The sequence below is a fragment of the Pteronotus mesoamericanus genome, unplaced genomic scaffold, assembly GCF_021234165.1.
Source record: "Pteronotus mesoamericanus isolate MK-2021 breed Mesoamerican mustached bat unplaced genomic scaffold, CSHL_Meso_final contig_202, whole genome shotgun sequence".
NCBI classification, from domain to species: domain Eukaryota; kingdom Metazoa; phylum Chordata; class Mammalia; order Chiroptera; family Mormoopidae; genus Pteronotus; species Pteronotus mesoamericanus.
Genome location: NW_026555086.1, coordinates 2,325,838 through 2,352,328, shown reverse-complemented (window position 1 = coordinate 2,352,328; position 26,491 = coordinate 2,325,838). Strand labels below are relative to the sequence as shown.

Below are 26,491 nucleotides of genomic sequence, written 5' to 3'. Positions count from 1 at the left end.
ACCGCCGTGCTCCCCGTCCTCATGGCCCCGCCTCCAAAGCCGTCTCCTCGCGCAAAGCCGCTCTGGCCCCAGGTGCGCTGCTCCCGCCGGCCCCCTCAGCAGGGTGCTGGTCCCTCCATTGTTTCCACTCTGGTTTTGATTAGTTGCCTGGATCCACCACCTTTTACAAGCTGCTGGAACCTACACTATCTAATAGGGGACCCACTAGCTGTATGTGACCAATTCAATTACAGTTAAAGAAAATTTGAAGATTTGGCCCCTCAGTCACGCCGGTCACATTTCAAGTGCTCAACGGCCACATGTGACAAGCGGCTGCTGTCTTGTCAGACACAGAGCATTTCTAAGGTACCTTTGCTCCCCCAAGAGCCCTGCCCCAACGGAGCCTCCCCCCACCCCCCACGGCTGAGGTCAACAAAGGGCGGGCGGCGATCAGGGGTGAGAGGGCGAGGGCGGAGGCAGGGACGCCGCCCTCTGTCCCTACGGCCGCAAGCCTGCGGGGCGAGCTCCGCAAAGGCCGACGACTGTCCCCCGCCCCGGGACCTCGCGCTGCCGGCAGCGTCTCAGGCTGCGCAGGCGGAGATCAACGCGGCCACCCCTTCACGCTGCCAGCGCTATCATCGCAAAGTGCTGAGCAGTGTTCCGGGCGCTCAGACAAAAATACGGTTAAATTAACACAAAATCCATTCTGCCTCTGTGATACGGGCCTACCAAAGGATGGGGCTGTGTGAGTTTAATGACGTGGTGGCTGCAGCTGTCACGGCGCTGTCTGTCATTTGTCTTCGTGACACACAAGCTCCCAGCAGGGGGCTTCATAGTCAATCACAGCGTCAGGGGAAAAGCAACACTAAACGATTCAAGATGCTCAGTGGGAATTGCGTGACCGCTTTCAGCCTTAAAGCTGCGGAAAGACAAATAATTTAAAATTTCAGAAGAAATAAAACCCAGGCTCTATAAACTTTGAGATTTAACGGGGCACACTGTTGCACATGAATCACAGACAACACGCACTCTCGAAAGCAGTCAGGAGCGAGGGGCGTCCGCAGGCGCCGCGCCAGAGAGTAGAAGGAAGGATCGAAGCAAAATCTGCTGGTCTGGAAAAAACCCAGAATAGTCTTCTCTGCCTCTATTTTATTTGAATTTTTCTGAAAACTTGAACCATGGTCAACAAAAAGCTTCCCACTCAGGCAAAGGTAACGGAGGACTGGATTGCCCACTCTTCATTTAGGGCCTTAAAACAGGCGCTGAGGTAGGAAAAATTATCTCATGAGGCCGTCCTGAAAGAATCAACTTTATAAAATTTTAATGCTTTCTCATGAATTAAAAATACTTAGCACTGGAAACAAAATGTTTAAGTAGCTAAAGGCAGCAACATTCATAGCCCATTGGAAAGCCAATGTGTGTCCTCCAACCTGCAGACTGAACCCGTTTTGAAAAGTCCGGACGCTCCTTCGCAGCAAGTGCGGGAAGAGGAAGTGAGAGCAGAGCTCGCGGAGGCTCAGAGGTGAAACCCCTGACGCCAATCAGTGCGCGTTAAGACGTGGCGTGACGGTCACAGGCAGAAATCAGATGGCTCTACACTCTGCAAATCAAGGACAACTCTACTTATGCAGCCAAATTCATAGTAAGTGAAAAATCTCTCTCTTAGGGAGCAATTTCAGAAAATGTGCCGGCAAGCGCATCTCGCAACGGGAGTCGATGAACACAGAGAGCCCCAGGCAAGTCCCTAAGTCACGGTTTTACTTCAGATGGCAGAGGTGAGCCTTAAGGTGAAGGGCAAATGGACATGACAAACAGGCTTCTGTCAGTCTTAAAGGCCAAGAAATACACACGTCACTTTTAAACTATGGTAGCATGCCCCACCCTGTGGTGCCATGAAGGAGGGGTGAGCCCCAGGAAGAGGCGAGGCCACGGTGGGCAGCCGGGCGCCGGGCAAGGGCCTCAGTCTCCCTGAGCCAGCTCCTCGCCGGCACACGAGGCTTAGGGGACTACTCCCCGTTCCTGCTCTGACAGGTGTGTGGGTCATGAAGGGTCACAATGAAAACCTATGAAACATTTAAGCCTCCATTCCATGGTGTGCACAAATCCTGAAGCCTCCAGACCGTCTTACAACTCCCTGATTTTCATGACCTACCATTGCACATACAAGGAAAAAAGACTTATCCTTTATCATTTAAGGAGTTCAAGACAGCATAAGTCCCATTCAAGTTGTATGCAAAAGAAAACATAATTGTGGAGACTGGTTACTGAGGCTGAATGATATTTAGAAAGACAAGAATTGACTGAAACAAGCCACAAAGACGACACTTTGTATCACAGCATGTCCTTCCAATAAAAGATTCTAGTTTAGATTTATCAGCTTGCGTCCCAAACCCGTGAAACTCCTGGCTCTCAGCGTTGCCTTGAGGGAAAAGTCGGAAGCAGAGACACCAGCCACGCCTGAAACGATGTCAAGTCAACAATGAAACAGCACCCTCCATACACAAAACAGTAACTGGAATCGTGATTCCTTCCATATATGCGGCACACTAGCTTATTCGAGTACGTCAGGATGACATGGTACTTTATCCCAAGCACCGACAAACCTTTATAATAATGATCTGCAAAGTCAGCTCTCAGTGGGCACATTGCAGGCTTGTCACACATCTCTATGATCGGCTTGCGAATAAATTCACTTCTGCACAGTAACATTTCCTTGTTGCCGTATTTTGGTGGCAAGATATAAATGAGTTTCTTTTTAAGTTTTAACTTCAAACATACGTCTTAAAAAACAAATGGGCCACCATATTTTTTACCCTTTCCAAGCATAAGTTAAAACAATATAATAGTCACATGATAAAAACATATAAAATGCTACATACTCAAAACGGCCAGCAGAATTACTGGTGTGCCTCCCTGGGCAAGGTGGTCTGGGCACACGTGACACACACATGCACAGACATACTGTGTCAGGACCGGGACACACAGACAGGCTGGTCAGTAGGGAAACAGCTCATTACGTTTGCGTGTGCTCTACGGCCTACAAAGTTTTATTCATTTCCGCCACAATAACCCTGTGCGGTTTTCTGCTTTCTAAGTCCACAATTCCTGTCCTCTTTACGTGTAACAAAGTGTTATATTTTTAAAGTTTCCTTTAGCCTGAGCATTCACGCGTCCAAAGGCAATTTTGATAAAAATGTTCCCGAGTGATGCAACATCGGGTAGAATTATGGGTGTCGCGTGGTTCCTGGGGAACAGAGCGTGTGCTGAGCCAAAGCCGGTGCAGAACACAAGCAAACCAAAGCCTGATGCGCAGTCCGCGGTCCGCTCTCACCAAGGCCCTCCTCCCGCCTTGGTGTTTTGAAGCCGTGGGCTGGGGGGGCAAAGGCTCGACAGACCCCGCTCCCTGCCCGGGGAAGCGGCTGCCCTTGGGAAGCACGACCGAGCCGGCGGTGTGGGTCAGGTCATCCCGGGGGCGCCCACCTTATCAGCCTGCCGCATGTAGCAGTAGAGGATCCCTCGCATGCACTTGACGGCCGAGTGCTCCAGCTCGTGGGTCCGCCCCTTGTCGTCGTCCAGGCGCCTGCGGGAGAGAGATAACTCGTCAGAGAAATTGGAAACAGAATGGAAGGGGAGCAGGGCTTTCCATAATTAAGTATTTAACTCTCTGGCTAATCCTATGTTCTGGCAGCATCTACTAGCTCTCTCACAGTGAAATTCCATTTTCCCAGCAGATGCAGAATTGCTGCAAAAAAAAAAAAAAAAAAGTCCTGTGATGAAACTTGTGCAGATTTCTCCTTCTTTTAAGGAAGTAGGCCAACTGCTTCAAAAATAGCATACAACGTTCTCCGCGTCGACTTGGCTGAAATTTTAAAGGATGTTTCTATATTGGAAGAGTCTATCAAAAGATTTTTTTTAAAAACTCACTGTTACAGGGCAGAGGCAATTTCTAATAACAACCCCTTTAGGTTATAGAATGGCCTCTCGGAGCCGAGGAAGCGCTGCTTCTGGCAAGCGCGGGCATTCTCCGCCCCGCCTCACGCCAGTCAATAATTACCACTTAACAATGCAAGGTGGCGCTTCCGTCAAGAACACCTTCAAGCAGACACACATCCAGGAAGGCACCTGATGGGTTTGGGCAGGACGTTTCATACTCTCAGGTCTTAGTTTAAAGTCAACTGACCACAGTTTACATCACTTGCCTTTGAAAAGAGGGAACAGCTCAAATTTAATCACTAAACTTGGCCATGATGGTCCTCTGTCCTTATCATAGATGAGAGTTCCCACTGCTGAAAAATAAAAGGGGCTTACTCCTCACTTCACTAAATCTTAACTAAGACGTAGGGCGGCCATCCCCGCTTGACAAAAAGTATCGCCCGTCCCCTCAAGCCAGTGGGCTCGTGCGCCCTCATTGCCCCTGCTGGGAAGAATGGGGACCACAGTGTGGCGAGCGTCAGCAAGGGGGCAAGTTGCTCCTCCTGCCTACGTGGGCCAGGCAGGGGAATGAGCGGGGCTCACTCTGTGCCCCACTGCACCCCCATCAGACGCAAGGGGTTCCGTCGCGGTGGCTTAGAGCACGGGCGGCCGGGCTTAGAGCACTGCTGGGGGGCGACCCCCCAGTTGGAGGCCAGCGAGCGACACAGAATGTTCTGTGCACAGCTCCTGTCTCATCTAAGATATAATAATACCGCAGAATAAAACAAAATCGGGTGTTTCTGAAATTGTCTTTAAAATAATCCTCTGCCTCTAATTCCAACAAGCACTAAACCAAGATGGAAATATTCCAGAATAATTCAGCCACAATACAGAAGCTATTTTAATGAAGTTGCTCCTGCAAATGAAATGGTAACCATAATATTCTCTTCTGAATGAGAAAATGAAAGAGCAGTCGCATTGGAGTGAAAACATTTGGGCATCAGACCTATTTATAAATCTAGTGAGCCAAAATAATGCCTCTATTTTCGACCAGGAACCGGCAATTTAACTTTTTTTAGCAAGCTATATGTATGCAAATCTAAGTTTTAATATGAGCTGAAGAATAGTTTTAATTTTAAAAAATAAATGAAACAACTTTACATTGAATTCTAGTCAATTTGTTGATCACAGGTTTTATGCGAGTATTGATCGGATATTTCTATAATATGAAGTCTTAATTTTATGTCTAAACCAGAATTCCCTACCTATACATTTATCACTAGTGAACAAAGTAGACACTTGAATCCTATCATTGGTGCATTATTCCCCCACAGGCAAACCTCAAGGGAAACAAAATCAGAATTTATGAGGTGAAGCCACTGTTCGCTGGCCCTACTAGGGTCCCCTATTACACTGAACTCCGAAGCCAGCGATAGATGCAACAAGGGAGGGACAGAACGGTGTCTTGCAGGAGGGCACCTCTCTCCCCGTCGGCCATCACAGCAAGGGATCTCCTCTTTGGTTACATTTATTCCTAGATACTTTATGCTTCTTGATGCAATTGTAAATGGGATCACTTTCTTAATTTCTTCTCCTGATCGTTTGATACTGGTGTATAGAAATGCAACACAGTGGGCCAGCGGCAGCAGAGCCAAAAGACAGCAGACCGGCCCGTCTGGGTGGCGGCTACCCCCCTCGCCCCCCCGCCCCCACCGAGACGGAGCAGGCTGGGGCGCGCACAGCTCACCTGTACGCGAGGGCCAGCGCCCAGGCCGCCGCGGCACAGTACAGGCTGTCGTGGGTCTTGGCCTTCTGGTCATCACCGCACGTTTTCGTGGGAAAGAGGCCCGTGGTTGGGCTCTGATACCGCAGCAACGTGGACTTGACTGCGACCGGAGGAGAGGGAGAGTGTGAACGCACCGCCGCCCCCGCCCCCGGGGCTCCCTCCACCTCCTCCCCCTGCTGACAGCTTTGCTGATTCTCATCTTAGATGCAGACACAACCTCGTGTTAAATCTCTCCAGCCAATCTCGTGAGCTAGTTGTGGCTACAGAGGCAATAAGGGCAACATAAAAATATACACCAGAACCTTGACCGAAATAAGGTGAATTAAGGTTTTACGTAAAGTTGAAACAAACAAACAAAAAATCCTTACCTTGGCGAAGACAGACAACTCAAAGTTACATTCCTGCCACCCTACGCTAACCCTACGCTAACCCTACGCTAACCCTTCAGCCTAGGAAGCAAACTGGCAAAACACCGAACGGGCGCTTCCGACTGGCGGCCTGGGGAACACAGAGGGCCCTGGGCACGCGTGTCCCGCAGTCACTCACTCACACGGAAAACACGGTTTCCCAGGCTGATCCCGGCGAAAACAGAGCAGCCGCAGCAGCGGAGGGACCCAATATGAGCGAGAGTCCCCGAGACTCGCTTTCGTGTCACTGTGACTCGTAAGTGGCTATGAAAAGCTGGGGGACAAGTGAACGGGCCAGGACCCCCCACAGTGTTTGCCGGGGAGGCCTCCGGCTCCCAGGCCTGGGAATGCTCAGAGGCCGAAGGCATGGGTGACGGTCATAAGGGGCGGCCACGACTTGTCGCGTTTCTGGCGGTCCAGGCACAGGCATGCAGTTAGAATACAGAGCCACGCGGGCACTGGACAGCGTACAGCTGACAGAAAGTCAGAGCAAGGACGGGCCACGGGCTCTGCTCACCGATCCTGTAGTAATGGTCCAGCTTGTCCCACGGGGTCTCCTGGCTGGGCCTCGGCAGGTGGATGCTTTTGAGAGGTTCATAAACGGAGCCTAAAAGAAAAAGGAAAATTTGTCAAATTCAGTCGTTTTCACCCAGACAAACCAAGAAAACTTCTAGACCAATGAAGAAGCACTACTTAGCAATCTAATTTTCATTTTTATAGGTGAGCCTTCGAATTTCACTACTGTTCCAATTTTTGGTAGGGAGAGAGGAGAAGGTACCCTCATAACGGGTCCCAAAGGGTTTCGATGTGACGACACCCCCCCGCCCCATCCCACAGAAAAGCCAACTCCCTCACACGGCACGTGGGTCCTCACACCTCAGGCAGCCCCCACACTTGGGGGCTGGGCACTAACTCAGTGATTCCAGTTCCGTGTAAGAATCGCGTCTCCTAACACGCCCTGAAATCCACATTTTATCCACACTTCGGTCACGCGTCATCAGGCAATTTTCCCTCCAACGCTGATACGCCAGAAACCTCAGGGACACCACAATCTTGTGTCCCTGAGGTAACACTGGCATGTTCTGAAGTCATCGTTCCACGAATATTCGGGAGGTTTTGCTCCTGAAACCCTGCAGCCTCCGCCGCCTCCAGTGGCTGATGCTCGGGCTGCTGCCTGGGCCACGGGCAGAAGCCACTTGTACTTCTCAGCCACAAAATCGGCTCCAAAGTGTCCGCCAAGCACAGCGCTCAAAGCCCCAGCACACACAATAATCGCGACAATCTGCCACAGAATGGATACGGTAAGCTGTTCACTTGACTAGTGCACTTTCTCAAGTGCTGAGTGAAAAGAAACCACCCCAACCCTCGGCCGTGGGACTAAGTAAAGGCTCCAGTTCACATGGAAGGCACTCGGAAATCCTCAGCTCGAGGTCACAGCGCGTGCCCCCACCTTGGGTCCCAGCAACAGAGCCAGAGCCTGCCAACACCGCAAGAGAACGCGCCTGCAACCTGCCTGCATGGGGATCCTGTCGGCACACGTTAACAATCTGCTATTTTAAAAACTAAGGAATTTATGTTCCTAAAACCGCTGTGCCCGGTACACTCGCCAGAAGCCAAGGCGTTGGGGGTCCCTGCGTGCTCGGGCAATGGCCCACGCCATGAAGTGCGGAGAGGGTCTACCCACTAGGCAACAGTCTCTTTATCCTCTGTCGGCTAGAGATGATTGGCGGACAGAGACAGGAAGCAGAGAGCGAGCCGCTCTGAGGGAAGAGGTTTTCCGAGAGTCTCCACAGGGACACCAGAGCGGCCCCTGTGAAGAGTGGGGAGCGTGCTGTCGCTTGGTTTATGAAAATGGGGTCACGAAGCCCAGCCATCCCCACCTCTTGACCCTCCCACTTAACAACACTCGTGGAAATCACTAGAGGCAGCACGCTGCTCAACATTCCGGGGTGCGATGCGGTCCGGCTCATTCAACATCCCTAGTGTCGCCGTCATAAACGAGCTGCGAAACGTCCTCGTGCGCAGGAGCACCGGCGCCAGCCAGCGCCAGCCAGGGGGGCAGACTGTTAGACTTTTAGGAATTTGGGGAGCTGGTTATGAAACACAGCCGTAGCTCAAAACCAAATGATATAAACTCACAACTATATCATTATTAACAACAAAGGTAACGGTCAAAACTCAACACTTTCCGTTTTACCACTAGGCATGCTCTTGAGTGTGTATTTACACATACATACTGGCCCACTGCCGCACACTGGAAGCGCCAGCTGACAGTGTGTCGCGTCCCTTCCCAACGCTGCGCTCAGCGGTGGGGCCCAGAGACCCGAGCGGCTCCACAAACACCGTGAAGTCTGCAAAGTCTAACATGCTTACTCTCTGGCCCACCATAGAAGAGGTCTGCCCACCTCTGGTCTCAGTGCCTGGAAGTCACACTGAATTAAATGATAAATGTGCTCTTACAAAATGATGGCAAACGGCACGTTTTGCAAAGGCTGGAACAGCGCGTGTTCCCCCCAGAAGGGTCAGCGCCCACCGCTGGAGGCCCCCCGCATCAGACAGGCCCCGCCCGTCTCTCCCCCGCATGCCCCCTCCCACGGCGCCGGGGTCTGTGGTGCTCTTCCAGCCACGCGCGGGCTTCCCCGTGGACGGCCTGTACCCCACTGCCGGGCGCGCGGCTGCGTTAGAGTTTTCGTCATCAATTTCTAAGAAGAGCTCTCTGCACGTTTTGATTGTCACTTTACATCTCCATATCAAGCACTGTCCCCTAAGCTGTCATGAGTGTACAAACGTTACAGTAATTTTAATAGTCAAATATATCTATTTTTCCCCACTGGATTCTCGTTTTCCTTTCTGTTTAAAAAGGTTTTTGGCAACCTCTAGGTTACCTATACAGCCACCTCAATTTTCTGCTAAGTTCATTATTATGTGAAAATTAATTAATTAATTTTCCCATTTAGGCGTTTGATGTACTAACAATTTCTCTCCTAAACTGCTTTTAAAGTGCAGAGTTAAGTCCATGCTTTTTAGAAAAGATCAAATTGGCCCCATTCTTTTTTTTCTTTTAGTTTACAAAATATTGAATAGAAAGATTCATTTACCCTAAATTATAAGCAGAGAATATCCCAAATTATGGGATTCAAACAAACTATTTCCTCTTGAAATAATTACAATTTAATTTTCAAAAACTATATTAAAACTCTAGTATCTAAAAATGCAGCACTTAGCCTACATACATTTTCTCAGAATTAACAATTTTATGTAAGATTTCACACCCACCACAGCGTAGGATATCGACAAAGAGCCTACGCCACAGCCAGCATTTTGTGTCACTGCATCGAGGTCCCTAAAAATTGCCATCGCCTGGGGTGACACACAGGTTTCTATGAAAGCATTTCAGACGGCGCTCAGCTGACACAAAACTAAAGCACAAAGTGAACGGCATGCTTTCATTTCCCGTGGGTCTTGGGTTCTAGCACCGAATTCGTGAAAGTAGAACCTTGGCCCAAGGAAAGCACCAACCAGCATCCCCCACCTGCATTTTCTAAATGACCCCTAACACTGGGAACTGGGCGAGTCCAAGGTCGCCGGTCTCAGCAGTCGTACACTTAGGACCTTGTCCTGCCTGCGCCAAGGTGAGCAGCCACCTCCACTGGCATAGGGCGTGTTAAGAGCCGTCATTTGTCAGCCAGGAGTAAGTCTAAGGGAGCCTAGCAGCCCACTTTGGAAGCCTGGGGCGTGCAGAGACTGAGAAAGTAGTAAGAAAGTGTGTACAAAGAAGCAGGATTAACCCGAATCCCAGAGCTAACATGCCCCACAAGCAGCTAATCCGGAGCAGAGCAGGGTCTGGCAGCCATGTGGGGCGGAGGGCCAGGCTGCCCCGCGGCCTCACGGGCTTGCGGAGTCCTGGACACGCACACGTCTGCCTAGAGGGGGCGCGCCGGGCAGGGGTGGGGGAGGGGGGGCGTGCAGCCCGGGCAGGCACAGGGGGCAAAGAGCCTCACATATGAACACACAAACACAGGCAAACCACACTTGTGCTTTATCAGCAAATTATTAGAACGTTGACTTTTGACTGCTAGGACAGCGAGGGGCCCCAGAGCACAGAGACCCATGTGTTTGTCTGACAGACCACCTATGGGTGACACAGCACGTTTTCACGCAGCTTTGAAATTCAAGTTCCATCGCTGCCTTCAGGGGGTGACTTACAACTCCCTCTCACTCCTCCGCCGGTCAAAACCAGGAGGCACCGCTCAAGAAGGGACACGCGGCTCCAGCACATTCTCAGCCTGGGTCCCCAGGGCCGTAGGAAGTTCTCCGCAAATATTGACAGAGGCACCCGGGGCGGCCCAGGTGGCAGAGGTCGCTGCCCCACCTTCCGCGTCCCTACAGCTGTAACCACCTTAATGACAGCTCTTCCTTGTCACAGTCCGGTTTGCTTCCCATTTGATGACTGTGTTTTACTGCATTGGAAGCTGATCAGTAACAGGGACCGTGTCTAGTACAGAGTAGATGGCAGTGACTCGGAGGGGAGGAAGAAAAAGGAGCAGAGAAACTGGCGAAAGTGCATGTCAGGCACCTTCCGACGATCAGTTCCCGGCATATTCTGACAGGCCCCACCCGCACCCACGGAATCAATAGTCAAGTCCCACCTCCTCAGACTTCCGGGGTCAGGCAGGTCGAAAACTTATCTCGTTCCCTTGGGAGAGGCCATGTGTTAACTCACACAGGTAGAAAATTTGAACACACTCTGCGTGAATCAGCACAGTGAGCATCTCCAAGGTCGCAAATGTCTCCTTGCAAAACAAAGACACAAGACGGAAACCACGTTTTCTTCACTGTCCGGTCTGTCCACGCACAGAAACATCAACTATTAAGGAATGAACATGCCCCCGGCTGAGGAACGGATAAACTACGACACCTTCATTCAACGAGACACCTTGAAACAGTGAAGGAATGAGGTAGGTTTATTTTTAATATGAAAGACCAAAAAAAAAAAAAAATAGTGTGTAAAGTAATGCCATAGGACAGGCATACAGTATGAAACCATATGTTGCAAACCAAGCAAAAATAACTCTATCTGTGTGATTTTACAAATGTCTATGCGTATAAAGATAAACTGAGCACTTTACGAAGTCCCGAAGGACACACGCCAAGCCATGGCTGCTAGGGAGAGGGCGGTGATTTTTCCACTGCACATTTCTGATTGTCTAAATATTACATAAGGGGGTGTCCATTTACTACTTGCGTCACTTTTTCAAATTAGACAGGGGGTCCCGAACGCCCACCACTGCCGCGGGGCGGGACACTCGGTCCGCGCAGGCACCCGCTGCACCTCCCGACGGAACCGGGGTGCCACTCAGGCGCAGGGCTGGGGGTCGCCCAGCGGGGGTCCGGGCTGCAATCCGGGCGCTTGGAAGACAAACCGCGCGTCTGCCCTGCCTGCACCAGGGACCCCGTGCGCGTGTCTGGCTGAGCAGAGTTCAGAGCCCTTAGTCCTTGTTTTCATTTTCTGCCTTAAACAACACACGGCCCCAAAATTGTACACATATCTGTGTATACACACATGTACACTTTTACTTACTTAACCCCAACTTGCGAGCTCGGTTCACCCGAACCCTCAGCTCTTTAAGTCGCTATGTTTCTCCACGGCGAGCTGGGGGAGAAGTGTACTTTAAGTGTAAAATATGAAACAGCAAATCCTAATTTAACTTATCCTAATAAGGTGTGAAAAGGCCATCCCAACGCCCCCACTGTATTCCTGACGGAAACGCATGGAGCACCCCCCACCCCCCGTGCTCTGCGGAAGGGGCGCCGACTATCAGACCCACTCAAGGGCGTCACACCTGGCTGGTGTCCCACGCGCTGACCTTGTCCATACCGATCACTCGATGAGCCATTCCCTCTTCCTTCCTTAATGGCAGCCTGGCAGAGCGCCTGCCGTGGCATGATTTCCATGAGGTCAGAGGTGCAGGCAAACAGTTCCAATCCTTCTGGAAAGTTTTTGGAACTCCTCCTGGGCACATCATTCCATTTCCTCCCCAGCAGCCGCTTTGTTCCGGGCTATAACCCCGAGGCTGGCAGCCACTGGCACGCACGCAGGGAGCACTCAACAAGTATTTCCTGAGTACGAAGAGGGAGAGGCCTCTGGCACCTACGTTCTGCTGGAGGCTCCTCAGGATTAGTGCGGCAACAAGGTGCCTCAACAAGACAGGTGGCGTTAAATAAGACTCAGTCAACAGCTACCTGAGCAGTGACCGTAGAGTAATTCAACCTGTTCTGCTCTTCCATCGTGTTCTCTTCTCTCCCGTCTTCCGCTGCCCGTAAAGGGGGGTGTGAATGGAGGCATAAGCAGGTATGACTTAAAAATTATGGGGTCACTAGAATAAGTGCACGCAGCCTTACAAGGGAGTCGCTTTCTAAAGGACACCACGAATCTGGGCATACCGGATTTCTCAAGAGAAACCTGGAGTCAGCATTTCATCCTCACACCACAAGTGAAAATTTTACGTTCCAAATTTCTGAGTTGAATGATACAGCCTTAGTTCAATATTAATTGAGTTACATGAGGGGGAAAGAACTTCACTATACCATTCCTAATCATTACAAAAATATTCCATTTTATTGTGTTATCTGTTATTCTACTTACAAAACATGTGGTATTAGGCACTTTGCTATGTATGTGTCATTTTACACAAGTCCCACACAAATAATACTCTCAAGCCATTCAGCATTTTGGAAAATGAAAACAAGCCATTTCCATTTATCATTTACACTTGGATGAAACCTGGCTGGTATTTCTGGTCTTGGCAATGCATTAATATGAATGTTATTGCTACTCATTAAAAATTGTCCTGATAACACTTTGTACAGAAAGCATGAATAAAGTCTTGAATGTTAAGCAACCAAAAAAAATCCTAAGAAACTATGAATTAGTAAAGTCAGATGACTGTAGGAATAAAAATATTCATAAGTAGAAAAAACCTACAAACACTTGTTCTGTACCATCCACAGGACAGACTTCACAGATGGTGAACACGAGCTAATTCTCTCCTCGTCCAAGTGCAGGCGGGCGTCGCCCCCGGCTGAGCGCCTGTTCAGGGCTGCCCCTCAGTTCACTACGAGCCACCGACAGCCTCCCGAGCGGATGGGGGCCGCCATCAAGCACCCCAGAAAATCATTCTGTCTCGGGGGGACAAAGCAACCTGAAGACCCTTGGGAGCAGAATCAAGCCTTTCATTAAGAAGCGTAGGATGAAATAAATATAACATTAAAAAAAAAAGAGAGGTGCAGGAGGGCCGTGGCTGGGTAGCTCAGCGGTTTAGAGCACGGTCCCCACGCGACAAGGCTGCGGGTTTGGTCCCCCGGTCAGGGCTCATGCAGGAAGCAAGCAGTGAATGCATCTAAAAGTGGAACAACAAGTCGATGTTTCTCTCTCTTAAAGTCAATAAATTTAAAAAATGTTTTAAAAAAGAAGTGCAGGATGAACGTTGGGCTGCCACGCCCATGTTACAATAAACATATTGAAGCGTAAGTTACCCTCCTTTCTAATACATATGTTTAAAATTCGGGAGCTGGAGTGCCCCAGTAGGCATGCTGCGAGTTCTACACGCATGCGTCGGGCAACGGACCATTCAAGCGATGCAGTTTGGCTTAAAATGTTTCGTATCTACTCTAAGTATAGATTAACTTTACTGTATATTTTATGGACTATTAGTTTTTTATGTAATGCCAAAAGAAGAATGTATCTCTGAGTGAACACTAAGACTGTTAAGATTTTGCTGTACTTTAATTTGCATTGTAATTTAGTTATCAGGATTTTATTGCAGCAAAAAATGGAAATGAAAAGAGTCATGACAATTGATACTGAAGGTGCTCAGCTTCTACTACCGCAAATAAAACTAAACTGCTATGGGATCATGGCTCCATAATAGAAATCAGCCTAGAACTTGCTAGTTTTTCATAGTTAAAGACTGCTTGCTGTTTCCTGTCCTTTTCAAACAAAATCATACTCTGTTACTTGAGGTGCCTACCCTCCTTTTTAGATTGGTCCTACGGCCGCCGAAGCTGGTCTCACCAGGGCGCCAAGGAAGGGGAGACCTCCGCGCCAGTGATTGCAGGCGTTACTCGGCCTCCAACGAGAAGCTGCCAGAGACAGAAAAGAGGCCAAGTCCCCGCCTCGCCCGCCGCCGCCGCCACAGGCCTCCCCAAAGTGATCAGTGCTTCGATTTCTCAAAGAAACACTCGCAGAAAATAAGTGGGGCTGGGGGGAAACCAGCTTAACTTCTTGTGCTGACCAAGCGCGCCTCTTCCTTCCATTCAGCAGGCCGGCCAGCCTCCCGGAAACGCGGGCAGCCACGACGTCCTGACACAGAGCTGCCCCCGGGAGGGAGACTACAGACCCTCTGGCCGGCGAGGTACCCAGTGCAATCACTGAAGTCGCGCATGGGGAAGGGATAGAGGGGGACACGCCTGAGACTTCGTCATTTCCAGCGATGCCTGCTGGAGGATGGAGGCACGGCGGCGGCCTCCCAGTGGAAGCCCTGCGCTGCCAGCCCAAACGCCTGGCTCGCGCGTGAAGGGGCTGGGAGCAGGCAAAGCCTAGAGCAGGCCGGCAAGCAGGGAGGGCGGGCCACGCTAGAGCGAGCCAGGGCCACACACAGAACCTGGAGGCCGTGCCTACGTAACCTGGGGGTGCCAACAGTGACACGGTTATCCAAAGACTACGTGAAAGCCTGGGAATACGAGGCAGTTGACACTGGAGCCTGAGGTCGGAGTCTAAAATCTGTGGACACAGAGAGAGGAGGACGCTACCCTGGAGCAGCGCGGCAAGACGGATGGACTCGCCTCCCCCGCGTGCGGCCCACCGCAGCGGCGGGCCTGCCTGGGAGCCTGCACGCACTGCGGGCCTGTGGGCCGCCCCGTACCTGCTCAGGCAGCGCTGCGTTTTAAGGAGACCCGGGCATCCAAAGACAGGGCCGCTCCATCGTGTAAAAAATGTTGTCCTCTTAGGCAAACCCAACTCTACAGCCCCTAGGAGGTGAGGCCATGAACCAACCAAAAGGGCTTAATGTCAAGACCTACGTCAAGTTCCCTGAGACAACCCATCCAAAGCTGCATGTCACCAGCTCTGTCCGGTCCCAGCCGGTTCCCCACCTCGCAGGACCCGCCCCAGAATGCCTCGGCCCGGCTCTAACGCCCCGTCAGTGTTCTGCCCCAACCCCCTGAGAGGCGGGGGTCAGGGGCCATAACACTTTAAAGCCGAAAAGAACACGAACGCGCATCCGGCCCAAGCCCCTTGTTGCGTGGAAGGAGCACCATCTCCTGACACCCTCTTCGGGGGTCTGATCTTTATTTTAATTTATATTCATTATTCTGGCCTCTGTCTGGGAGAAGGGCACTGCTTAATCCTAATATAATTTGCCAGTAAACCCAGAACCGCACCCTTAATGGGAGCTGTCAATATGCAACAAGCTAGGCTGACTAGAAATACGTAAAAGTAAACAGGTAAATACTCTTAGCTCAAGAGATACTAAAGGTAAAGAATAAAATAGCCTCATTATTAAATAAAATCAGCCAACGTTGCTTGAGCATTTATCATGCACGAAGCATCGTGCTGACAGCGTGTGTGCGTGACACCGCTTACTCCATGCGACTCCATTATGTAGGCGTGATTATTAGTCCCTTGTTGCAGATGGAAGCGGCCGAGGGTAAGTGAGTGACCCAAGGCCGCGCTGCTAGCAAGCGGAAGAGCCAAGGCCTTACACCAAGGTTTGTTTGGGGGTTTTTGTGGTGGTTGTTCCAGGAAAAAATAAAAGATGAGTATAAAGGTATCATTTCAGGTCTTCTCTTAAAAATTTTATTTCTTCAATGAAAATAGTGCAGATTCTCAGGAAGATAGGATTCCACGTTAACATTTAAATCAGAAACACCGCTTTATGAACAACTTCCCCCAACACTTGGCTCTCCGCCAAGCAGTGCTCCCACGGACCCACGCCTGGTCCCGCGTGCCCTGCAGACTGAGCTGCGCCGCCGCCGTACGCTCGGCGCGCCTGTCCTCTGCCTTGATTTCACGCCTCTGTCGTCGTCGGCGGCGCAGGCCGCGGCGGCGCGAGAAGAGAGCCCCTCCCCGAGGTCAGTGCACAGCAACCAGGAGGCTCTGCTTGAAGGGGGCCGTGCGAAAGCAGCCTCTCTTCTCCGCACCGTTTAGCAGCACGTGTGGGGCCTCTACAGAAACAAACGTCACATCCTTTCCTATTCTGACAAATTTTGAGCTCACTCCCAACGGCAAGATTTCAGAAGCTAATTTCCTCCCACTCCATTTAAAAGTCTATCGTTTTACTGTCCCTCCTTACCACACTTCTGAAATTTAATGCCAAGTTCAAATGTCTTGGTGCCTTAAAGTCTATACTGTGACAGACAAGGCCTATTAAACAGTGTGAAAAAAATAAACATGCTCCCGATGACTTACATTTTGATAACAACGCAGGTGAATAATCTCCATGACTTCTCCCATTTCCCATCAGGGAAAGCAAAAACCAGCACCCCGGGCTGCCGAAGGTGCTCAGCAAGGGGCCAAGGGGGCCGGAGCCCGCCCTGCGCCCTGCGGACACCGTCCACAGCAGGGACAACACCCGGGGACCCTCACCGAGTCATGAAGTTATTGCACACTAAGGTCACTGTTGTTTCACTTATTCTATGTCTTTTTTGAATTTGAACATTGAACCTTTTTGGACTTGACCAGTAGAGGAAATATATTTATTATGAAAATGTCCTTATTCAAGACGGCTGGAAAATAAATTCGCCAAATAAAACGGGGAACACGACCAGGCAACACAGAGCTGGGAGAGCGCAGCCCACACCCAGCCCGCAGCAACCCTTCTCAGCATGACTAGCTAACCCCTTCGCCTCCGCGTCCCCAGCACGGGGCCCTAGGTCCCGGGCTAAGGATCCAACGCTACAACCAGTTCCGCCTCTGACCTGAAGAATTTCGCAATCTAGAGGAGGACGGATCTAGGCTTATCAGAGAGCAACGCAGCCCCATCAGAGCCAGAAGCCGCGCGGAGGTCGCACCACAGACCCCGGGGGCAGGGAGTCACCGAGACCCGGGTGCGGAGGCAGGGGCTCGTCGGGAAACCGCACCGGGAGCGGCCCCCTGCGCGGAGAGGAAGGCTCAGGCCGCGCCCCGACCTTTCAGAGAGAGGCCCCTGAACACGGAGGGACCCTCGTGATTGGGGGTGGAAGCCAGGGACTCAGTGTCGCCTCTGGGAGCTGCGGCCGAAGGGCAATGCTGCGGCCGCGGCAGAGACGGCTGGGGAGGAGGCTGGGGAGGGACCGCAAGTCCAACAGCGGAGGGTGCTGGACCTCAGTCCAGGCTGCGGTGACCTCTGGATAACGGAGAGCCCGGGGGGCGGGGCGGGGGCAAGGGCGTCCCCCGATCGGAACCGGAGAAAGTGAGGGGCTGCTCGGGAAGCGCAAGCTCCGAGCGGGAGGCCTCCTCCTCGCGCCTGGAGCCAGGAGAGGGCAGCAGGGTTGCAGAGGGGAGGGAAGAGCCAAGAAGTATTTAAAAGGTAGAATAAATAAGCCCGAGGGAAGGCTTAAGTTTGGTACAGGTCTTAGGTACGAGTAGCAACACCGTACAGTATAACACGGCAGAAGAAAGAGTCCAGTGATAATTTCTAATCCTCAAATAGTTTTGATTCTTTTAAATTATAATAATGAACTTTACATTCTGCTAGGACTTTTCTATGCTTGTGGTTATTGAACAAATGATAATTATCAAAGCTACAGGCCTACTGAGAATTGGGATTAAGTGGGGATAGCAAATTAATTGAGCTGCACTGCATATTTCCATGAAAACAAGATATGTAAGCAAACACGAGGGTCTCTGAACTGACGAAAACAACAGATAAGAATTCATAGAAAGATCCCACAAAGCAAAGATAATTACCCTCAGAAATATGTAAATTAAGAAAACGGCTCTTATTTTGAATGCCTCTATCTTAAAAGCCATTTTAAAGATGTTTTAATACCAACAAGAGGTAAAAGTCTAAAATCATCTAGCTCAGATGAGCCATATTTAAAAGGGGCTCGATTTGCATGGAAAAAAATTCCCATCAAAGCAGAAAGATCAATAATCTCTGCCAATGCCTAGCATTATGCCAAATGAAATGGTTTAGACTGAAGATTTCTGAAGTTACCATTTTTAAGTGAATGTACGTGGAATCACGGAGCGCGAGGGGGCACCCTGGGGGGGCTTGGTGCCCCACCCACCCCCCGGAGCAGAGCCTCAGGGCGCGCCCCAGGCTCGCAGCCTCCCCGGCTCCTCGCCGAGAACCTCCCGGCGAGGCCGCCTGTCCAACCCCATGGCGCCGGGCCGGTCGAGAGCCTCTCTGTCCGTTGGCCTCCCCAGGGCTCCTCGCGTGCCCGGCTCTCCCCGTCCCCGGAGCGGTCCCAGGACGCTCCCCACCCTCCCTTCTCCCCGGGCCCCGTCCCCTCTGTCGGTTCAGGCGTCCCTTCCGGAGGGGCCTTCCCGCGGGCCCCCTGCGGCCTGCAGGGGCGGGAGCCGAGGGGCTCGGCGAGCCAGGGGGTAACAGCTGCGCTTCTCTATTTCAGAAAAGCCACCCCGAGAGGGCCCGCGGCGCGGACCGGCCACAGGGGCGGGGCAGTGGGAGGTGACGGCTACGGGGCAGCGCGTTCCGCAGGAAACGGCCCACGCGTCCGGGCGGCGGAGGTGGACGCAGCCAAGCGCCGCGGTCACCCCGAGCGCTGCCCCAGCGGCGAGCCCGTGACGACAGAGAGACCCAGGAGCAGCAAACGGGTGCAGTTAAAGTCACGGCCCCTTCCTCACGGGGTGCCCGGCGCTGTGCACAGTGAGCAGGAGGCCGTAGCACCCGCGAGGAGCAGGGTCTGCCCGAGTGCGCGTCCCCGCTGAGACTGAGGTCGGCGGCCTCGCTTCTCTGCGCTGTGCTTCCCGCAGACACGGTGACAACACCCACGGCACGGGTGGGCTGCGGGCCGTCACGGCAGCGCGGAGAACACCGCCGTCTCACCCCACCCGGGCGGGCGCTGCGACCGGGGGTGCCGCCTACCAGGGGCCACCTGGGCCCCAACTAAGGGCAAGCAAACGAAGGAACCAGAAGCCAAAACCGAACACCAGAGTCGCGGCCGTTTCCGCACACTCCGGGCCTCACTCCGAGGCGGGGCCTGCGCCGAACCTTCTGCCTTTGCCCGCCCCGAAAGGCCTGGCCGGCCCCGGCCCGCCCGCCCCCGGAGCCAGCCCGACAGAGCTGCTCCCGGCACTGCATTCCAACCAGGGCGGCGGAGCCTCTCCCCAGCCAGTCAGAGCTGCGCCGCTACAGCCCCATCCGCGCCCTCGCCGCCCCTCGGCGTGGCTCCGTTTTGAGTAATAGGAACCGAGCTTTTTAGATGTCAAACCGCAGAACTTGGAGTCCGCATTTGCATGAGGGCCGAGTAATCAGGGACCAGGTGGGGGCGTCTCTCTCTCTAACCTGCCTTCCATCTGGTTCCAAGGGCACTGTCCCTCGCAGCAAAGACAGGGGACTGGTCCCCCGCTAGGGTTGAGGCACCAGGAAAGCCTCCCGGCGGAGCCGGGCAAGGCCTCCCTGCCCCAGCGCTGCCGCAGCCGCGCCGCCTCACGGCCACCACGGAGCCGCCTTCCTCACCGCACCCCAACCGCCAATCCCCAGTGGTGTGGAGTCGACGCCAAGGACCACCAGTTGACAGTAATCCATAAAAATGAGCTACTGAAGTTGTCACTGCTGTTGTCATCGATGCTATAATCATTCTTGTTATTAATAGTGCCGCCATGACAACCACTAGGTCCCTCACAGGCATGATTTCATCTTCGCAGAAGAACTTACGAGGGATTGCTCTTGTCTCTCTAACAAGAAGCATAGGTACAGAAGCAGTTCACGCAACTTTGTACGTATTGTACCGGGGCTTGAGCCCATTTGTATGCGCCTGCAGTCCTATGAAACACAGTGTGACGTGTCTCCCAAGGGGGCAGGAGAGACCTGGGGACGGAACGGGGCAGGGCTCCCGAAGCGCTGGACTGACTGCCGCTTACTTGACTGCAGGCTCGCGCCGGTCTCTAGGGACCGGGAGTGAGCCAGACAGCTGAAGTCTCCCCTCTCGCATGAGCCAGGAAAGCTAGGAGAAAGCTGTCACACCGTGAGAGCACGCTCCGGGGAATTGGAATGGAGAGCGCTGTGTGGGACCCCTGAGACGAGGCCTTCCACAGGCGGCCCGGCCCCAGAGGAGAGCCTGAAGGACACCCAGAAGGGCCCGGGAAACTGAGCAGCCGGAGAGAGCTTCCTGCGCGGAGGAAGCAGCTGCTGCAGAGAGCGGACAGAAAAGGGCCTCAGGCCTTAGGAACAAGCAAGCCTGCGGGGCGGAAGCGGGGGAGGGGAGGGGCCGGGGAGGGGACCAGAGAGGCAGGCAGGAGCCAGGCGCTGGGGGTCCCCCACGAGAGGGGCTGTGAACTTCACGCGGAAGGACACGCAGGAGTACAGGAAAGTGGCACGACCTGCCTGGCATTTTTTTAAAGACCCTAATCACAGCAGGCAGAGGACAGGTTGCAGGGGGCGAGAATGTGCAGGCAGAGAGCCAGGCTGCGTCCTTCCCCCTTCAGACCAGAGGTAGGTGGCTTAGACCAGGGCAGGGCATCCGGAGGTGAAGATCAGATGCTGGAATAGGTTTGGGAGATGAAGTAAAAAGGATCTGAACAGAATAAAAAGGGTGAGGAAAAGGGCACGTTCTCTATTTTTAGCCTGAGCAGCTGGAAGAACACCCAGGTCGTTTACTGCCGTGGAGCAGGCTACGGGAGGCACAGGCTGGGGTCGCAGCGGAGTAGATCAGAGCTCTGCTTCGGCGGGTCACAGGCGGGACGCCCCCCAGGCCTGCTCAGACAGGGGCAGGAGGCGCCTGGGTCAGGGTTGGGGCCTCGGGCAGCCCCTCTCCCCCTTCCCCTGGCTTCACAGAGGCTGGAAGTAAAGAAAACAGCAGGAGCAAAAGTAGCTCTTAGGGAGCACCGTGTGAGTATTCCGGAACAGTCTGGAGCCCTGCGACAAGCCACTGGACTCTTCATGGAAGCGTCCGAAAAGCGTCCTCTTTGCTCAGGATAATGGCCCAGGAAGGGCGTGAGGTCAAAGGGCGATGAGACCCATGCCCGGGCGGCTGGGCCCTGTCGCGTGGCCTCTGTTTCCTGACCCTTTTAAGATCGCAGGGCAGGACCCAGAAGCAAGAGATCAGAGCTCCTCGCAGGACTTTACTTGAGCTTCTGAAAATCCCATGCCCCGTGAATACACCCAGCGCTCACGGATGTAAGACAAATGTCCCTGCTGTCTGTCTGTCTGTAAAATAACGGCTGCTCCCCTGCAGCCTGACCAGGTATCCAGGGAACTATCACCCTTTACTTAGACTTGTGGTGATTATGACGAAAAGGAAGTCGGCTTGCAACAAAGTAAAAGCTACTTCTGACTAATCTGATTCATGCCCATTGTAATTTACCATGTCAAGTTTTCTAAACAAATGGCTACTTAGAGGGTAGACACCAAAAGGAGGGGGTAAGAAGCTTTTGTGGGTTTGTGTAGGTCCTGCTCTCAAAAGCTCAGCAGGAAGGAGAAAAACATTTACAATGTATCAGCCAGCTTGTAAATATTAACTGTTCAACATATAATGCCTTATTTAACCCTCACAATGATCCCTTTGGGGTTATTTTTACAGACAAGGAAACCAAGTCTCGAAGATGTAAAGTAACTTGCTTAAGTTCAAACAGGGAGTAAACAGAAGCAGATGAAATTCATGCAGAGCTAAACACAAAATGTGCACTTTCCTTACCCTCGCTCTCAAAGGAAAAAAGCGCGAGAGCCTCAGGCCCCTGGTCTCTGCACCACGAAAACTTTGTGACTGGTCGCCTGCTGACCTGGGCCAAAAGTAAGGCTACCATACAACGTCTGAAGGGGAAAGAGTGTCCCATGTTAAAATAAAAAGTTGGGCTTTGTCCAGAATATACCATAAAGTTTTACCAGGTATTGATATTCCCATCAAATCAAATTGATAAAAGAAAATACACCCCCCCCCCCATCCCCTTCAGCATTATTACAATTGCCAAGCTATGGAAACAGCCCAAGTGCCCGTCAGCAGGGGATAAAAAAGTGTCATTCACACAATGGAACACTACTCAGCCATGAAAAAGGAGGGGATCTTACGCTTTGCAACAGCGTGGATGGACCTGGAGAGCGTTATGCTCCGTGAAATTAGCCAGTCAGAGAAAGACAAGTAAAACATGATTTTACTTATATGTGCAATCCAATGCACAAAATAACCTAACAGACAAAATAGAAAGAGACATAGATGCAGAAAACAGACAGGCCGCGGTGGGGCGGAGGGGGGGGGCGGGCTGCGTGGAAAAGGAGGGGGGGTCAAACAAAGAACGAAACACTGACAAACACAGACAACAGCGCGGCGGTGACCAGAGGGAAGAGGGGCTGGGGGAGGGAAAAGAGGGTAAAGGGGGGTAAACAGGGATGGAAGGAGACTTTAGGAAAAAAAGAAATGATTCAAAGAACCTAAAAAGAAATCAGTAAAAGGGAAAGCTCAAGTCACAAGCTGAGAAACTCACTTAGATGCTGATAAACTTTGGCAGTCAAGACAGAGGTGAGCTGAGCATTCATTTTAAGAAGGAGCAATTTTTTTTTTAATTTTGAAGGAAATGAATTCTTTTCTAAATGTATTTTTAATAGGAGTACAGTTGACATACACTGTTATATTGGTTTCAGGTGTGCAACACAGTGGTTTGACGTTTGCAGACCTTAGGACAAGATGACCACGCGGAGCCTAGTCACCATCTGTCACGGTGCAGAGTTATAATAATATTACTCATTTTGTACGGCGGACACACACCCGGGTGACTGAACGTTTGTACCTCTTATTCTCTAGAAAGAGTAATTTTTAAATTGTCCTCTAAGAATAAAGTAAAAACGCCAAGACACTTCCCGCCTCGTCACGAAACGCCACAATCCCAGCCCAGCGCGCGGCCGCAGCCGAGCGGCCTGCCAGGCCGGGCTGGGTGCCCGTCACAGCCTCCCGAAGGGTCAGGGTGACCCAGGCGGCTGGGCGCTGCGCTCCTTCCCTAACAACTCACTTCCGGTGGTTGTGGATTTGCCTATAAATTCCTTGTCTTGTACATTTCACTCCAAAAGCCTTTAAAGCAGAACCGGGAGGTCCAATGAGCCCTAGGCTGCCGGGGTGATCTCTTCACAGGGTCTACAAACGTCTGATGACTCTGTTGTACTGAAACTACTACGACATGGCATGTCAAGTGTAATTGAGATTTCCAAAAAAAATTTTAATACAAACAGAAAGAAAGAACAAAAGGAAGGAAGGAAGAAGGCAGGCGGAGAAGCTGGACACCCAGAGCTTTCTTTGGATTTAGGCAGCCGAGCACAGCTCTGGCCTGTACGCGGAAACACGGGGCACACTGAACCCAAGGAGGAGCAGAGACAGGCAAATTCGGGGGAATAAAGGGGATTAAAATGCGTAAAGCAACCTAGGGAGGTTGGAAACTAATTTTCCAAAGCAAGATACTGGCTTTCATTTTGGGTCACATTGAATAGTTTCACGCCAAAAGCTCCAGGGAACACTCGGCTGTGACCCCGTGTTTTAAAGTGACTGTTAAATGAAGCGGCTCCATAAAACACTCCCCTACCAGGATAATGTCCCCGGAACAACAACGGGAGAGAACAATCACTTCTAATACACATGCAGTACTTCTAAATTAGTAAATAAACTAAAAACGCAGACCCTTCTGAGTATTTATTATAACAGGTAAAAGTTTTCCGTATTTCCTTAGAGTCACTACTAAGTTTTGGTGAGAGGAACCTCCACAAAGTGTAAATATTGCAAGTCATTTATAAGGAATCACTCTTCAAAATGGCTCGTAACAGTGAAGTTCGGTATTTTTCTATTTTGTTTCTTGGCACATTCTCTTTTGATTTAATAACACGGTGCTGGAAAAGCTTCCTGTACACGCCTTCCAATGCGTGGAAGCCGATCTCCAGCGTTCCAGTCCAAAGGCACGTGCTCTCTCGGCCTCTTAGTTCAAAGATTAAATCAGAAATCAATGACTGGAAATGTTAACACCCCCTCGTTTGTCCTTAGCTGAGGATAACTGGAGGCAAGAGTCGTTTTCGTTCCTTAAGGCGGAAGCTTTGTTATCTCCCATTTATGAGTCTTCCCTGAGCTGTTTCTCTCTTCTCTTCGAGATCTGCCCCTCCGTCCTCTGGCGAAACAGGACTCGAAGCATAAATGGAGATAAAGGGCTATGGTGAAACCAAAAGGAAGGTGCCCCCTGTCACCTTTGGGCGGGCTCATCTCACCTCCCATTTACCTGTTCACGGATCCGGAGGCCTGAACACTCTGCTTCAGGGACCTTAGGGACAAAGCCGCCTCTTGCCAACAGGCTCCTCGCAGAGCGTCCACACACCGAGGGGTTACCTGGCCCCAGATGGGCCACACGCTGCAGGGAAAGCCCCGGAGACCCGTCCTCACTGCAGCTCCATGGCCGCTCAGCGGAGGCCTTCTCCTCTCTAAAGCGAGGCCGGACGCAGCCAAACGCCTGGTCCCCGTGCGAACCCACGCGCGTTCTCTCCTGGATGCACCAACCTCCTCCACCCTGGATTCAAAACCGGGGCACTCGCCTGAGGAGCAACTCCACAGCTTTCATCCCGTTTGCAAGGGCTCTCACTCGCGTGGCAGCCTGAGAGCCACGGGGCCAAGACCCCCCGCGGCCCTCGCGCCGAGAAGCCGTGGGACGGCGGGCCAAGCACGTGGCTTTGAAACCCAAGTCTCAGGACGCGTGGGACAAGCGCTGCATCAGGGGAGCACCAAGTGGGCCTCCCTTGCCTGTCTATGGAAATCTATAAAAATACCTACTTCACAGGGAGCCGATGAAGAGTAAATAAGCAGGATGCTAACCAAAAATTCCTAACTTACAAAAGTTAGTCCCATTATGCAAGAAGACAAAAATCATTTCAGAGGCTTTTTATGTCCCCGTTTGACCGCTGAGGCACACCCGTCCCCGCTCCCACCCACACCCAGCCACGGCAGGACAGAGACTGCGCTCCGCACGGTGCGGCCGTCAGCCTCACGCGGCAGAACCGCGGCAGAACCGCGGCAGAACCGGCATCCAGGCTCGGGCCCCCCAAAGAGGCACAGAATCTGAACGCTCTCGTTGGGTGACATCACACTTCAGAAACGAAAGTATTTAAAATGAACCCCTTTGGGGGTCCCCACACTTACCAGACCTTAAGAAAGCCGGCGGGGAGGTCACGGCTGCGTCAGGCGAGCGGGCCATTTCAAACTGTGGGCTCTACGCACAAGCGTCCCAGGCTAAACTACAGCGATTTTCCCACTGTTTAGTGAAGGTTAGAAGCAATCAGCATTAGATTAATTGAAAGCAGTGTGAGCAGTTGTTAACATGATGCAGTGTGCAACAGACAATCATCGAGGTTCATTATAATTTTATTCTCTTTTTATGACTTGAAAATGTGCTTTGCTTTGGTAAGTTACAGTTGCTTACATAAATTAGGCAGAAATACACAACATCCACTTATCAAATGTTACCTAAGAGTGTCATTCTCTACTCAGCGGCCATTATGCCGCGATGTATATGTCACAATGCTCAGACCTCCGCAGCGACGACTCCCTCGGAATCAGGTCGGCCCCAGCTCCCAACAGAGCTCGGCTTGTGTATTCTTCGAAAAGTAACGAGGGCCAGATTGATGGCTTTTAATGACATAGGACGTCAGTGATTCACTCGGGAAACTTTGTAGCTCGTAGGGCAGAGTTAAAAGAATCTGACACCTCAGCTCACACAGAAGAATGACTTCCAATGGCACCTCTGTCACTGCCATGATGTAAACATGCCAGAACATCCGACATCTATACTATGCACCAAACTGCTTTGCCCGTGAAACCACATTGAAGTGACTGCATTCAACGATATTTCAATAAAACTGGAACTTTTTTCTCAGTTAAGGAAGGGAGGGTAGGTTTTCAAAGCTTACTGTTATGACATGCACTTCAGAGGAAATAAGAACTAGAGAAGAAAACAAACCCTACGTGCTTATTAAGGGGAAAGAGAAATGCTTTTGAAACATTTCAAGGGCAGAGCTCCATTCCTGTAAAAAACTCAGATGATTCTCTGACCAGATATTCTTATAATTCTTTATAACCCAGACACATATGTGGTTAGTGGTCAACTCAACACTTCAATAGGAAACAACAATTTTAAGAAAAAGTGTGAAACAAAAATATGTGTGACTCTTCTAAGTAACTATATTGACTCAAATGTGCTAAGGGCTACTTTTTGAGAACTTCTCTCCTA

General features: G+C 51.5%; 1 protein-coding gene across 3 annotated transcripts in view; it reads right to left on the bottom strand.

Annotated features, from left to right (window-relative positions):
• The window catches only part of PHKB (phosphorylase kinase regulatory subunit beta), a 92,594-nt gene that overhangs the window by 64,883 nt on the left and 1,220 nt on the right, over nt 1–26,491 (bottom strand). For 2 of the 3 annotated variants that reach the window (XM_054570306.1, XM_054570305.1), the window contains exons 2-4: nt 6,602–6,691; nt 5,639–5,777; nt 3,460–3,559 (exon numbers count right to left, since the gene is read on the bottom strand). In XM_054570306.1, coding sequence (XP_054426281.1) covers nt 3,460–3,559; nt 5,639–5,777; nt 6,602–6,691 — 329 coding nt within the window. Of the gene's footprint in view, nt 1–3,459; nt 3,560–5,638; nt 5,778–6,601; nt 6,692–25,404; nt 25,485–26,491 lie in introns of those variants that run through there. The other variant, XM_054570307.1, reaches the window with a different exon arrangement.